A 15,308-nucleotide genomic window follows, 5' to 3' on the forward strand; every position below is an offset into this window, starting at 1 on the left:
ATCCACTTCGTTGCTATGTACGCACATGTGGATATCGGCATATGGCAACAGTACTTGCATTTCCGGATTCACAAACTAAGGCTCAAGAACTGAAGACTTTTGCTCAGGTAAGCTAATTCAACAAATTTATAAAAAGCATTCACATTAAAAAACAGAACGATTGGATCTCATTACCAAGATTTAGAGATTGTTGAGGTAAAATTATGGAGCCTGATGGCATATTTATAATTATATGATTTGTGAACACCAGTCTTCTCAACAAATGCAGCGCGGGAGTTTGTGGAGGTTGAAGTTGAACTCAAGACATTATTAGAACAATAATGGACGCGGTAGTGTTCATCCTACTATTTAGTTTCCATTGATGATTGTTTGTGAAATCATATGTAACGCTTTATATTTCCAAAGTCGTGTTGTGATGACGCGTTATTGAATTTGTAATGGTTGTGAATGTGTACGTGTTTCACTTTTAACGTTTAACTTTTGTTTAACTAGCCCAGGCTGGACGACGTCTTCATAAGTTCATTGCATTATGTCTAGTAATATTACGTCATTTGTCCAGGATGAGAATTCTCTACGCAATACCACCCAAAACTTGAACAGATATTTTTTACGTTTTACCTCGTTATGGAAGCTTATTTCACGCCCACATACGCTAGCCTATGTGTCCTTATCTATGCATCCAGTGGGTTCAGGAATTCCATATGCTATGCTGACCGACATTTATCAGGTAAATAAACTCTTTTAAAGCAACGTTAAACTTGTACGTTTTTGCAGACTCTTTTCATCAGTCTCTCAATGTCGGAACAGTGACGTCACTCCAGCCAACTGAAGTCGCAAAAATGCTCAACCAATGACCAATGCTGAAACATGTTTCTGGTCGCAGTCACAAAAACACGCCCAGTCATTGGATAGGCGACCGCGTCTACAAGAGCGCATGCGTTTGAGGGCGGTTACTAAGCAAATCGTGCGTGCGCACTGCGCGTTCACGCTGCACGGACGTACATACGACATTCATACGAAATACGAAACTGATGAAAAGAGTCTACAAAAACGTACAAGTTTAACTTTGCTTTAGAGTTTATTTTCCTGATTAACGTCGGTCAGCATCGCATATGGAATTCCTGAACCCCCGGATGCATAGATAAGGACAGAATACTAAGACGTGAAAATTGGCTTCTCCGATAAGGTAAAAATATTAAAAATATTGATTATTAATTTTTTTCGCCCTGTTTTGAGCACTTCATTCCAGGACTCCCTCCGTAACGTAGGGAGGAGGGAGTCCCCCTGGGCTATTACACTGGCTATCGTTATTACAGGCGTAACACGATTTTTAACTGCTTTTGTTACGGAACTGTCTCTTCCAACAGGCATGACTTCTGTATTTAAACAATGCAATTTATTAAGTAATGCATATCATCTCTTTCTTTCGTCCTGGTTTTTTAGGTTGAGATTAAACCAAAAGTATTTCTGTAAAAATGGCCAAACTGATCAGTGCCCCTCCCAAGTTCACCCACCAAGAATGGGCCTACTCCAACAAGACCAACTACAACAATGCTGAGAAGCAGCGAGCGAGTGCAGAGCGGCTCATCGATGAGAGCGAGCGACTCATCGACGAGACGGACGAAGTGACCAAGAGAACACAAAGAGATGTCAACAAGAAGTTTGGTGAGTGTAGACCTGGATTCCAACTCCGGCTCCAACTGTAGTTGGGGGTAGTCCCATTTATAGTTGGGGGTACTCCCAACTATAGCTGGTTCGTAACATATTCACTTATTGTTGCTTTATCATTTCTTGATGCGGACCTAACATTCAGTGTTTGAATGTTTGTTGCTGTTAATTGGCATTTCATCAGTAAGTGTGCTATGTTTATCGTGCACATGTTGTTAAGCTCTTGGTTTTGCTGCATGGGAGAAATGGTAGCTGCAACATCTAAAGAAATAGAAATGTATGCATTGTGTTTAAGGCAGGGATGTAGTTGAGTCCCTCACAAGTCCCTGCAAGTCCATCACAATTAAGACGTCCAGTCCTAATTCAATTCACAAGCTATTCCAATGAGCTTTGACAAAGGCATTCCTTTGTTATTGTTCATCCACTATTACTTGTGACTGGACTTGTGATTGACTTGTGACTGGACTTGTGATTGACTTGTGACTGGACTTGTGATTTACTTGTGACTGGACTTGTGATTGACTTGTGACTGGACTTGTGATTGACTTGTGACTGAACTTGTGATTTACTTGTGACTGAACTTGTGACTGGACTTGTGATTTACTTGTGACTGGACTTGTGATTGACTTGTGACTGGACTTGTGACTGGACTTGTGATTTACTTGTGACTGGACTTGACTATATACATTCCTGGTTTAAGATCTTATGGGAAACATTGTATTCAAAATGCAGGCCTAAAACCACAAGTACCACATTGTTTGGTGACAAAAACAGGCCTTCAGCTTTACAAGTCCTTGATAAAAGAAAAACCAAAGTCTAAAATTTGTTATTGACTTGTCTTGTCCTAACAAATGTTAAACATTTGATCAAAACGTTTTGTGCATGACTACGTTGGAGAACATTACAATATATATTTTCTTGGTTTGTTATTTCTAGAGCAAAGAGTACATGATGTGACATTCTGGAAGGACGAATTGAACAGAAAACTTGATGACACCAAGACTGAGATAGACACACTACTTGCCTATAAAACCAGACTACAGAACGCCCTGGAAGCGTGCCGGGAACCGCTGGCAATTGTCAACCAGTGTCTGCTATTCAGGTAAATTGCTAGAAATTTATAGACAATGGGTTATTTCCAAATCTCGTTTAGACTCCAGAGCTATTTTCTAGGTCTTTGATATTTACAACTACATGTGGGAACATGCAGACAATAGACCTAAACCTCTCTGGCCACTGAGGAGCTGAAATATATCTTTTCAGAATTTACATAGTCAACTTGTTCAAAGACAATTTTGATCTTGAAATAGTATTACGTCACAGGAGAACTCTATATTTTTAAAATTTTTACACTCATAATATGACATTTTCAGGATTAACCTATCAAAATTTTGAATTTTACTAGGATTTCATGACAATTGAGTAAACATAATTCTATCATTGAGGAATTAAGCCGTTATATAAACCGGGCATTTTTGCTTACCCAGTGGTGTACTTGTATGTGTCAAATATGTGTATTTCATTAGCAGTCATCTACAATTCTACATGTAATTCTTTGAGGGTAAACAACTTTTTGTTTCGATATTGTGTGCCGTATAGGACTTATGAAGTTTCACGCAAAATGCAATACGCCTCCGTACTGATGACGTCACACTTGCTTTACTTGTGCGCTTTTCTATGGGGCTACGAAACCATCGTCCCCACCAGGCTCCCATACGAAAGCACATGTGTAAACAAAGTGTGACATCATCAGTACAGATCTTTTTTCCAGAGTGTTGCTAAATGCCACGTGAAATTTGGGGATTGTAACATACCACTGAGAGATTATATAATGCCCCAACTTACAGCAGTGACCACAACAATGGACAGTCTCAACTTTAGATCCCAACAATAAGTCAGGATCCTGGCAACTATAGCTTGACTATCCGAATTATAATTTGGACCTTGCTACAGTTGCAGCATAGCAAATGCAATGTTGCTAGTCTGGCATATTTGTGCAGCTTTTTCAGTCCACTTTTTTTGTTTTTGTTTTGTTTTTGTATTGCTCAGGGAGGGTCGTGTAGCCATCGACCTCGTCCACGATGACGTCGAGAAGAACCTCCTCAAGGAACGAGAGACCATCCAGGGTGTCATGGCCTTGCTGCAGCGTACCTTGGACCAGACCACGGAGCAGATCCGAGTCATGCGGTCACGTCGCTACACCCTGGAGAAAGACCTGACGGACAAGTTTGCCGCTCTGGACATCGACCAGGACTGCAGGGAGCTCAGGGACGACAACCCACACCTCAACTTCAAATCCGGCGTTGCCAAAATCGAAACCAAGTAAGCGGCTGTTGTCCTCACTGTTCTAATGACTAATATTCTGTGTAAAGTGTGCATTTATAGTGATAAAAGTCCATTGCATCATGACTTATGTACTCTCCAACCCGAGGCAACAAATACTAAGGGAAACCCATTACTAATTATCAAATAAATGTGGAATATTTGTGCTTAGTTGTCGCAGTTTACTTTTTAAGTCGGCGAGATAAATTAAAGCTCAGAACTCCCTCATGCTGCTTGCTTAACAGACTGAGATCCACTAAGCCCTGCCAATTGCATATAAAGCCCTTTTCACACTAGAGCCTTTCAACCCGGGTTGAATTCAACCCTGGGTGAACCCAGTGTCGCCCCGGGTTGAGTGTTTGATTTTTCACACTTGTTTCATGCAAATCAAGCTTATCATGCTCAGTTACTACTATTTTGAACCCTGGCAAGAATTTCAACCCGGGCTGACACTCTCAACTCTGGTCTAGAGCAGGGTTGAGTTCAACCCGGGGTGAAATCAATCTTGGGGTTGACGCAGGGTTGAAATTCTTCAAGTGTGAAACGATGCATGTTTTCAACCCTGTTAACCCCGAGATTTGTCTAGTGTAAAAAGGGCTCAAGGGCATTAACATGCATGTGCCATCCAATGCCATACTGCAAGCTCCAACATGATACGTATGTGCACGCTTTGGAATTCTGTCAGACATTCGTTCACTCAGCCATGGCTGTCATTGGCAAGAAAACCACATCATGGATCGGTATCATTATTAACTTGTTGGAAATGTTTTAAAAATTCTGTTCATCACAGCTCCGTAACCCCGGAAGACTGGCAGAAATTCACAAACGAGAACATTTTGAAGACGGAACGCGACCGCAAGAATGCCGTGGACCTGCGGGCCGTCATCGACAGCCTGCTTGAAACAACGGAAGACGACATGAAGAAGCAAGTCAGCGACACTAACCTGGCCTTCAGGAAACGCATCGGAGAAACACAGGCTACAAAGAGTGAACTGGAGACACATCTGGCCAAGGTGAGCAATCAGTATTGCGAAAAATTCGGGTAATTGTCTTTTTTTATAGAGAAAAGTTGTCTGTATGACAAATTTTGTGATTTGTAAACTCAGAACCTCTCCAACTTCTGCCAATGAAACAGAGTACCTTGTCTCCATATTGTCAGCTGCCTTATTTGCCTCCCATAATTGTAAGCATACCAAGTCAGCTTTTGGTGCAACAACGACCCTCATATAAATACAACTTGATCACTGAACTAACCAGTGTCTGATATTTTGGCTCATCGAGCTGAATGCAGTGTGTAGCAGTGTTTTAGTCGAGGTACTAAGGATAACAAGTACATCATCACAAGTCTGGTCACAAATATATCACAACACGGCGCTGCTAAGCAAAAGAATTTGCTCAGCACAAAAAGGCTGGCTTATAAAAGCAGTTTACCAGCCAAAACTCCACGTGATTTTCATGCTAAAGCAAACAACGGCTGAATACTAATCGCATGCAATATACATTACAAGGAGTTTTGGCTGGTAACCTGCTTTAAAAAGCCAGACTTTTTTGTGCTAAGCAAATTTTTGTGCTTAGCAGCGCCGTGAAATTGGCCCCAATCACAAGCAACAGGGAATGAACAAGAACGAAGGAATGCCTTCGTCTCATTACATTCGTAAAGCGTGTGACTTGACTTTGGACCAGATGACTTCTGATGGACTTCTGAGCCATCACAGATACCTTGACCTGCATCACTATGAACATCAATTATATGTAGTAAAACCTTTACTGATGTCAATTAAAAATTCAGTTTTGTACACGTTACAGTTCTTCAATATTCATTTATTTCCTTTATTCCACTTAAGGTCTTGGGACAAATCGAAGAGATGGAGAAGAACATCCAGAACCTAACCAAGGCCATCGAAGACAAGGTGGGCCCCATGAAGCTATCGCAGACACGCCTGGACGCCCGGACCAACCGACCCAACGTGGAGCTGTGCCGAGACCCTGTCCAGTACCGCCTGATCAACGAGACGGCCGAGATCAATGCCAGTGCATCCAAGCTGCAGGCCACGCTGGACGAGGCTCAGGACCAGCTGAAGGGACTGATCCGGCAGCAGCAGACGTTAGAGGAAGACATTGACATCAAGTCCAAGTCCATCTATGTCGACAATGTCAAGTGTATGGGGCTGCGGCAGAGCATCAATATTATGAAATTCTGAAAATTCTGCACTACTCGATAAGAATCTTTTCAGGTGTACATAGGGTTCATATTAAACGTAGTTACTTGGGGTTTGGCAGTGTTAATTAAGTATCGTGACATTTTGAGAAGTTAGCACAACTTGACAATAAAAAGCTTTTCGGGTACAAGTGTGATAGGTCAATGGTACGGTACTTGTACTGTGGCACAGCATCAAGATCATGAATTTCTGAGACATGAGCACTTCGTTATTGTAAGAAACTTGTCAGCTATATTGGGGGGGGGGGGCTTATATAACAAGCGGAGTTACTTGGGCTGCAGTAGAGCATTTGTAGAGATGTTTAGCACTTGTTAACATGTTGCTGCTGTCAATCAAGCTTCTATGAGTGACCTGGGTTTTGGGATTAGTATTTTAATTCAAGACTGAAAGGTGGTTTTGGATTGACGGCCAACTTGAATAAAGTATATTGGTGAAATCATTGTTGACATTCGAGTTGCAATTTACCACATTTGTACATGTACGGGTGATGCATTTGAGGTGCATGCAAATACACAAAACTGTGTGAGACTGGTTATAGAGTTTTGGTACATGTACTTTATGACAGTTCAATACTCGCCAGTTGCAGAATGCTTAGTATTTTATTCAAGATGGCTGAATATCGTTAAATATAAAGTGTCCTATGGGAAAATGACCTTATTAATCCGTCCAGCTATTAAGGCTTTCCATTTTGTAAGCATGATTGTTTTATTTTGTATAGATTCATAATAATTTGCATATATGGACTACAATAATGGTTCAAGTATTAAAATGAGATCAGATATAAGACTTACTTGATATAATTGTAGGTGTTCAGAATTGCACTTCTGTGTACATGTATTTTGAATGGTAAGTAAAACATTTTCTGTGGCAAAACAGTTCTGCATCGTCAAAATAATAGGATATTTGCTGTTGATTGCAATGCAGTAACAACTAAGAATGACATCAAAGTTGACAAAGTTTGGCATCTGAAACTTATTTAATATTTCTTGTAATTCATCAGCAATATAATTATTTTTTTCTTCAAAATAAAAAAATTCTGTATCAACATTTATTCAGTTTTTATAAAAACTTAGGACGTCATAACAAAATGTTACATCCTTTTTATGAAAAGAATTTCGGTTAAAATTAATTTTCTTTTTTGAATAACGGGCAGATATATCCTTTGGTTACTTACTTATAACAACATATATATGCCTTGCTTCTTCAACCTTCATTACATCCAGAAACAAAAGGAACGCACTTTATTAGACAATTGTAAATTAAGCAATTTTGTACAGTACAGTGGATTTAAAGGAAAAGTGTATTTGTGGTTAATAAATTTCCAGTTGTATTCTAATGCAACCTCGTCCATTATTTGTCACATTGTTTTGCAAGGGGAAAAAAAGGCTTCAAACGATGTTTGATTAATACAGTCAAGTCTCGTTAATACAAACTCGTTCGGACCTAGCCAAATTGTTTGTTATATCAGAATTTTGTACTGAGAGGAACATCAGTCCCATTCATTGTGCACATAAATGCACAGTCGGGACTAAGGCTTTATGTTTGTCATAACCAGAATTTTGTATTAACAGAGTTTGTACTACCGAGATTGGACTGTAATTACGTGCCCAAATGTGAACCATTCCTTGCATTCCAAATTTAGAACAGTCCATTAACAGATGCATTGTTTTTCCATCATGATATTTTCTGGCAACAGCAAATAATTTACCAATATGGCTGTCTTACTGACTTGTGTGACCCGGCCTACATTAGCGTCGCCATTGTAGTAGGCGCAGATCGTATAGCGCCGCGAGCAACAAATAAGCTGTAATGGATGGCAAAAACTGTAAAAGCACGGAGCAACACAATTATGACGACCAATCACGGCACAGGTACATGTTGTGACCATTATGCTACTGGATGAAGAATTTCGCGGTGATTTTACAAGAGAATTAGCCCTTTCGTCTAGTTTACAGGCTTGACGTGATTGCTAACCAAATGCTTGCCTACTGGTGGCCAATGACAGGGAAACTGGATGGTCACGTGGTACTTTATATGTCATACGATTGGACATTATTGAAATGTTCAAAAGGAAGCATTGCACTCCATGTTTTCACTCGACCACCGTCACCTACGTCGCATGGATGTTGTTTGTTCTGCTATGCCTTGACCACTGTCCTCATAGTATCTCCTGATGTAGTGAACCACCTCAAACATGACCTGAGAAATCAAGCATATATACAATGTACATGTAAGGAAGGCTTTGTCAACAAATGGGAGTCTCTAATGGGGGTTCGGGGAGGCTAACCATGTTAAATACTGGAACAGCCCTTTTTTAAAATCATCTTCAATATCCTTTGTTCACCCGACACCTAAAAAGGACTGCTACAGATACTCTTTCCTACCAAGAACAACATCTCAGTGGAGCTTACTTCCTACAGATGTCAAGGAGGCTACTTCAGTGGAGTCCTTTAACCCTTACTCCCTAGACCTTTTTGCTAGGATGTAGCCTCTATCCTGCAAAATCCTCCAATTGGGTTCATGGGAAAATAGCATATAGCCTCAATCCTGCAAATTCCTCCATTATTTCTTGAATATGGTCCATGGAGAGGTGACCACTATGACTGTCAATAGGCTGAGGCAGAGGTAGTGACATCCTAGAGCAGTGCGGAGGATGTCAAGTATAATCAAGGACTAAATTTATGCTAGGCTGAGCATAAACAACACAAGGTCCGGCCCAAGACCTTGACACAGTGCGTACTCCGAAATCAGCAACGCACTTTTGCCATGTAACCTCAATCTTGCAAATTCCTCCAATTTGCCAAAAAGATTTTGGAGGATTTGGGATGGTTAGGGTTAAATCAAAACATCAAGGGATGCAGTTATCTTCAACACCAAAGGGGCCAACAAATAATTATATAAATTTTCTGCTAGCCGTCACTTGCATGCAACCGTTTATCCCGTAGTGGAGTTTTGCTTGCAGTATTCCAGAGATACAGATACAGAATAAAGAGCAATCAATGATGCTGTTATCTCAGTGATGCATCTGCAACCAAAGTTCAGTCAGTCATGTCTTTTCCAACAGAATAGGGCCATCAATGTACATGTTCTTCCTTCAGAAACTTCTCTGATTATAGATATAGTCCATCATTTGTAATTTGTGCATTTTGTTCGTTTGAAGCAACATAAGTGTTCAAAATCTAATGAAGGATACTGAACAACTAATCTGATGAAGTTTCAGCTCAGCTTCAGCTGTATATTCCGAGAAAAACAGCATTCTAGGATCTCAATTTCAAATCAAAAGTTGCTGAATCATGTTTTGAATTGAGCCTGAATTCAGCATCCGAGACGCGTTCTCACTGAGCCGATTGCAGCTATACGCGATGTCGCGCACTGATCCAACGAATTATAGCAACCGCGCACGCGTGTGCATCGTGCCAATGCTTGCGAGCGCTTCACCGAATAACAAAACGAACTACTAATTTAAAAGCTCAATTTTTCCTTTGTAAAAGAGTGCTTATCTTACCTCAACTGCTATGAGTAAAATGATCATCCATTCCAGCTTCAGCGAGTGGCGCTCACTCAGGTGAGTTCTCATGAGTTCCACGAGTTCTGAGCAATGGTTCAGCTTCTCATTGGTGACCTATGTGACCAAAAGCAATAGAAATACAGGTATGATGTAACACTTATTTAGTTACTGAACAGCCTGAAACCGCCTGAGCACTCTATGGTTTTATTGATTCTTCAGTGCATAAACACAATGTAACACAATGTAATACAATGTTATACAATGTAATACAATGTAGTACAAGTGCTAATGGTTAAGGGTGTGACTTTTACCAATTTGGACATTTGAACAAAAGCATTTCAGGCATCTTGGTATTTGATCAAATTACCAAAAATACGGATGTAGGGATAAAGTATTTGTGTTTGATGTTTTTAATACGCCACTCGACCTAGATCAATGTTCGTGTCTCTCCTAACTGCAACGAAAGCTTTAGTCTGTCTATCACGTTCGCTTCAAAGTTTTACTAAATGTTTACCAAGATAAATGTTTACCAAGATAAATGTGGATTCCCATGCTACTTACAAAAGGAAAAATACAAACAAACCATGCAGTTTTCGAAAGATTAACAAGTCCTAAAACACTGGAGGAATGCTTGAATATTTTGCTGTTGCCTCACATGCATAACCCATAAATATAGGTGCATGTTTATGGTGTAAATCGAGAACACACGTGTGCAACATCATCGATAAATCGAGGACAGAAACCATATCGAGGACACCTCGGTTGGAAAACATGTACAAAGCCAATGAGAGCTGTTGCAAAAAAGTACAAAAAAAGGAAAAAGGGAAGAGGAACAAAAGAAAATCCTTGATTTACACCATAAACAAATGTGCTGGAACATGTACTACATTGTATTACATTGTATTCATTCACCGAAGAACCCATAAAACTGTAAATTACTCTGGCAGTTTGGAGTACAGCGTACAGGGACTTCAGTCGTTCTTGACCAATGCACACCAACAGTTTTCCAAGAAGAATTTTTCATGTTTTTCTCTGAAGTCCACACACAATTATCCGTGGGACAACTAGTGTTTCAAATAAAGCCCTTATCCCAGTGATGTGGAATAAGCCTTTTCGGAGTTCCAACTGCGCATTCGAAACCTGTGACAACGCGCATTGTTTGTCTCAAATGGCTTTGACAACATCGCGCAACTGACTTTACAAAAAGGCTGTTTGTGCATTGTGGGTACTGTCAAAGGGCATTTGAGACAAACAATGTGCATTGTCACAGGTTACGAATGCGCGCAGTTGGATCTCCGAAAAGGCTTATACGGCCAACCCTTGTCCGTCTTCCGATGCTGTAGAAATGGCAGGTCTTGTTGTAGAGTTCGTCCAGGTCATCTCGGTCCCAGTAGAAGTCCGGCGAGATGAGCAGATCAGAGCTGAGGTTAATCTGATGTCTCAGGGAGAATAGCTCCCCTGTCTTACGCATCACCTCCAGGCGCGACATCTTCAAGCGATGGCCATGCTTGAGACTCTGAACAAACAATACAGCACCAAGTTGGATATGGACTCCATGAATGAACAATAGCGTGGATGGTGTTTTTGACCACTAGGTCTCTCTCAAATGACGTCATTTCCATCAGACCAGTCACGTGAATCGACATTTTGAGCGTCAACTTGCGTAACGCAAATCGGCTGCGTCATATTTCGAACACATTTTGAGCAACAAGCGCGCGTGTTTGGAACATTTTCAACACTGCACGATGCGTGCTTGATTGCATAAAATAAGCATTTGCAGTTCCCCTACAGAGATGGGCGTCTTTGAGAGAGACCTATTGGGAACCTCAGTGGGGGGAAGGGGGGGGGGGACCACACTGTGTGTGGACTGGTTCCTGTACATTTTACATGGACTTTGCACAACAAATTTTATTCTAGGGGTGTGCATTTACGATAAGTACAGGAATCGGGTACTCGATTTAAAAAAAAAAAAAAAAAAAAAAAACACGGGTCCCCTGGAAGCTGTTATAGACCCCCAAAATTTAAATCTAGGAAGTTGTGGTTCACACTGTTCATAAAGGTTCACACGATAACACGACCCATCAGGGGATTACAGGGATCGATTAATGGGCTAAAAATTAACATTCAAATCTTTAAAACTCCTACCTCAGGGATTCTTTCAAGGGATGACGTGAATTTATCAACGGACAATTCCCAAATGCCAAGTTTCACTGACAATGATACAAATGAAACATACAATAGTTTCAATTAGTATCGGATAACAGATAAACAAAAAAAAAGACGTAAAGGCTATTTTCAAGTTTCAACTCGAAAAGCAGATTTTGTCCCCAACAAAATGGGTTTTTTTCCACTTTCAATTGGAGAATCTAATTTTTTTTCAATAAATTGCAATTAATACAGAAGTTATAATCTGGAAATAGACACTGACCAAAAAATGTTTTTTCCAAATCAAATATTGAACATTTGCAGCCTGATGATAGGTCAGTTTTCGCAAGGGCAACTGGTTCTCCTACTCTCTCAGTATTGATTATGTAGGGACTGGGAACCAATCAACTTGTGGCACAGATTAGCTTGTTCCCAAGGCAATAAAAATAGAAGCCTTTAATCAAAAGATGTGCAAACTATACCCAAGATTTGAGGCTGTGCATGGTGGAGATACTAAATAATGAAAGGTTTGCGGAAACACCATGTGGGAATAATTTCTCAACTAAGAGAATGGTTCTGAAAAGAACCAGAGGTATAAACTCGACGTTCCGGTCAGTATGCTCTGACCGTCTTCAGGAGAGAAGACTTCACTCTCCTGAAGACGGTCAGAGCATACTGACCGGAACGTCGAGTTTATACCTCTGGTTCTTTTCAGAACCATTCTCTTAGTTGAGAAATTATTCGCACATGGTGTTTCCGCAAACCTTTCATTATAAACTATACCCAACAAAGTTCTCTTCTCACATTTAAATAAAACTTACAATTTGACAAATTTTCAGTGGAAATAGAACTGATATGAAAGAATCAAGTTATTATGCATTTAAAGTTTAAAATAAACAGGCTGATGATATACATTTTAAAAGATCTTTTTAAAGAAAAAAGTTAAAATTTAATTATTCAATTTATTGTTCGAACCAGACTAAACCTAGTTTCACCTGATAATGCCATGGCATTTGAGAATGCAAATTTCTCAAGCATTGTGGTCTCTGTATCAGCGTTTTCGTCTAGGATAATAGCATCATCTGTCAGCTTGGTACCCTGACTGTCACAATTAGAATAACAAGTGAAGGAAACAAAAAAGGGAATACTGAACCAAAAACATTCAGCTAGGGAGCTGTGTCCTATATTTAACCCTAACAGAACTCAACCCATCAAACCCCAACAGCATGTTTTGTTGGAATCTGTCTGGATGGGTACAGTACCCCTAAACTGACAGTCTTTTACATTGGGTTGGCACACCTCTAGAAACTAAGTCAGAAATATGTGTGCACAGTTTCCCATGTGTTGGAATTTGCGTTTCCCATGTGTTGTACGTTTATAATTGTACGTTTAAGTCTTGTTGACTTATTTTTGACTTTCTCTGCTTGAACCAACACTATAGCGAGTTGACTAATTGGGACAAGCCTAGACCATTATCATGTTGCGGCCATCTTGATTTTTTTCCCATTCAAATCAACGTAACCAAAGCAAGGCTGGAAGGAAAATTAGTCTGGTTCCTTTTTGCGCAAAAAGCATTATCATTCAGCACTGTTATTGGATACAGGGAACATGACTGAAATGATGCCTACATGTAGACTAATCTTGCGAACAAAATTTGAAGCTGTTTTTGAGATGGTGCCATGCTCGCATGCGCACGCTGCACTTGTTCTGAAAGACGTGGTGCGTGTGCATTTGATAATACTATTGGTCGAAGGAGCCCAGAATGCATTCAAGTGACTCGCACAAGTCCAGTACCACAGCAGAAAATGGCTGTCGCCCAACCTCGTCCCCAGTGCTTACTTTATTTCCAACCGCATTTCCAATAGTAAACCCTGGATAGGAAACTTTCTTCCTGTATCCTGATTCGATGCTGCAATTGGCTAGTAATGGATTTTTATCGTGTACTTGGTGCTATATATTCACAACGTGCAGTACGTGTTTTCGCGATCATTCGTCCATGCCTTCTCAAAAATACTAATTTCATTTTCCAATTTGCTCATATTAATATGAAATATGATACTGCATGTTGTTTCGATAAGATCGTAACAGTCTGATTTCAAAAATCGTGTTTTCGTAACTCACGCTGTGCTCGCGCTGCTACGAATTGACTCTGTTTTTACCCCAGACACCGCATACAAAAACAAACGCTAATGTGTAACGCATATCCAGGCACCAGACTGTTCCTTATTTGCATACGTGTTCAAAAATCTTGCACATGCAAATGATCCAATACCAGGGTGAGAGAGCAGGTAGTGATGGGCACGTACTGTTCGACACCCTGGGTACGAGGTTGGGCTGTCGCCCAATTTGTCTGTACCAAGGTTGGTTGCGATCAGATCGTCGGTTACAACAGCCAAGTGCATTGGAATACACAGCGAGCCACAGAAGTTTCATTAACCCTTACCACCCCAATTCCATCAAAATCCACTGATCCCCCATTTTGTTGGATTTTGGGGGACTTGGTCCAAGCGGGCCTGGCGTGACTAAATATTGATGGAGTATGATGGACTTGGGCCTAATGGCCTGAAGCAGTGCTAGGGGTATCCGATTGATTTTGCCTTGCTTCCTGTACTGCTATTGTGAAATAAAGCCATGTGTAGCAAGTCCACGAATGTCAACCAGTGTGTCAGTGGTGGATATCATTCTGTCAAGTACAGTTTTGTATTGGACACACAGTGATTGATGGATTTTGATGGACTTGGTCCAGTTCTCAGTAAAAGACGCTTAGGAGTTAGGGTTATGACTTTTTGACCAACATGTGCCTATAGATGCTTCCATGTGGCTAATACAGGTGCATATTGTAAGTTTATATGTCATTATAATGAACCATTAGTCAATCAACGATCCTCCGATGAACTTATCACAGTGCACAGACCTGCCATAGGAATAGTTGATGTGCTCGTTCTCCCATGTAACCAAGGCAACCTCGTAGGGTCGCGACTCGTACTTGTTGACAATCCGCAAAACCTTCTTTAGCTGCAAATGACAAAAGAGCTAAGTCAAGAAGAGGTCAAACATTTATAACTCAAAACCATGTTTTTTGTGGTTTTCTGTGTGCTGAACCCAGAGATAAACGCAGGCCTGATAGGCAATGTTGGCTCGTGACAGAGTTTACTTCTTTAGTTTAAGTTAATTGCTTGCGTATAGAAGAGCCATGAAAATGGCCCTATAGAAACTTACCATACGACTACCAAGTAAATTGCGGGTGATCTCTGCTAAATGTAACTACCCATAAGATCCATTTGCGCTGGGTTGATGTAAATAAACATTGGGTTTCGCCCTTCACCGATGTATAAACACTGTATGCTCAGTGTGTTACCTCCCGAGTGAAAGTTGGAAAAAATCACTTGGGTGGGACTCGAACCCACAACGTCTTACCACTCGACCACCAAGCTTGCGAAATCGGT

At 40.6% G+C, this 15,308-nt stretch overlaps 2 protein-coding genes across 2 annotated transcripts in view; one reads left to right on the forward strand and one right to left on the reverse strand.

The window, feature by feature from the left end:
- On the forward strand, nt 1-7,550 carry LOC119730746 (tektin-1-like). The gene is made up of 6 exons (XM_038203768.1): nt 1-107; nt 1,444-1,665; nt 2,605-2,770; nt 3,718-3,990; nt 4,781-5,003; nt 5,835-7,550. The coding sequence occupies exons 2-6, from the start codon at nt 1,476-1,478 to the stop codon at nt 6,189-6,191; spliced, it is 1,209 nt and encodes a 402-aa protein (XP_038059696.1). The 5' UTR covers nt 1-107; nt 1,444-1,475; the 3' UTR covers nt 6,192-7,550.
- The window catches only part of LOC119730744 (required for meiotic nuclear division protein 1 homolog), a 13,287-nt gene continuing 5,145 nt past the window's right edge, over nt 7,167-15,308 (reverse strand). Inside the window, exons 5-10 of the mRNA XM_038203766.1 lie at nt 14,777-14,877; nt 12,858-12,964; nt 11,863-11,927; nt 11,036-11,233; nt 9,715-9,831; nt 7,167-8,408 (exon numbers count right to left, since the gene is read on the reverse strand). Coding sequence (XP_038059694.1) covers nt 8,316-8,408; nt 9,715-9,831; nt 11,036-11,233; nt 11,863-11,927; nt 12,858-12,964; nt 14,777-14,877 — 681 coding nt within the window. The 3' untranslated portion in view covers nt 7,167-8,315. The remainder of the gene's footprint in view (nt 8,409-9,714; nt 9,832-11,035; nt 11,234-11,862; nt 11,928-12,857; nt 12,965-14,776; nt 14,878-15,308) is intronic.

The sequence above is a fragment of the Patiria miniata genome, unplaced genomic scaffold, assembly GCF_015706575.1.
Source record: "Patiria miniata isolate m_02_andy unplaced genomic scaffold, ASM1570657v1 HiC_scaffold_22, whole genome shotgun sequence".
Lineage (NCBI taxonomy): Eukaryota > Metazoa > Echinodermata > Asteroidea > Valvatida > Asterinidae > Patiria > Patiria miniata.

What these genes read in the sequence shown, in the direction of transcription:
- LOC119730746 (XM_038203768.1), top strand. Translation starts at nt 1,476, where the DNA reads ATGGCCAAACTGATCAGTGCCCCTCCCAAGTTCACCCACCAAGAATGG. An exon ending in GTTGCCAAAATCGAAACCAA is followed by an intron (nt 3,991 to 4,780) that starts GTAAGCGGCTGT and finishes TGTTCATCACAG; the next exon opens with CTCCGTAACCCCGGAAGACT. An exon ending in TGGAGACACATCTGGCCAAG is followed by an intron (nt 5,004 to 5,834) that starts GTGAGCAATCAG and finishes ATTCCACTTAAG; the next exon opens with GTCTTGGGACAAATCGAAGA.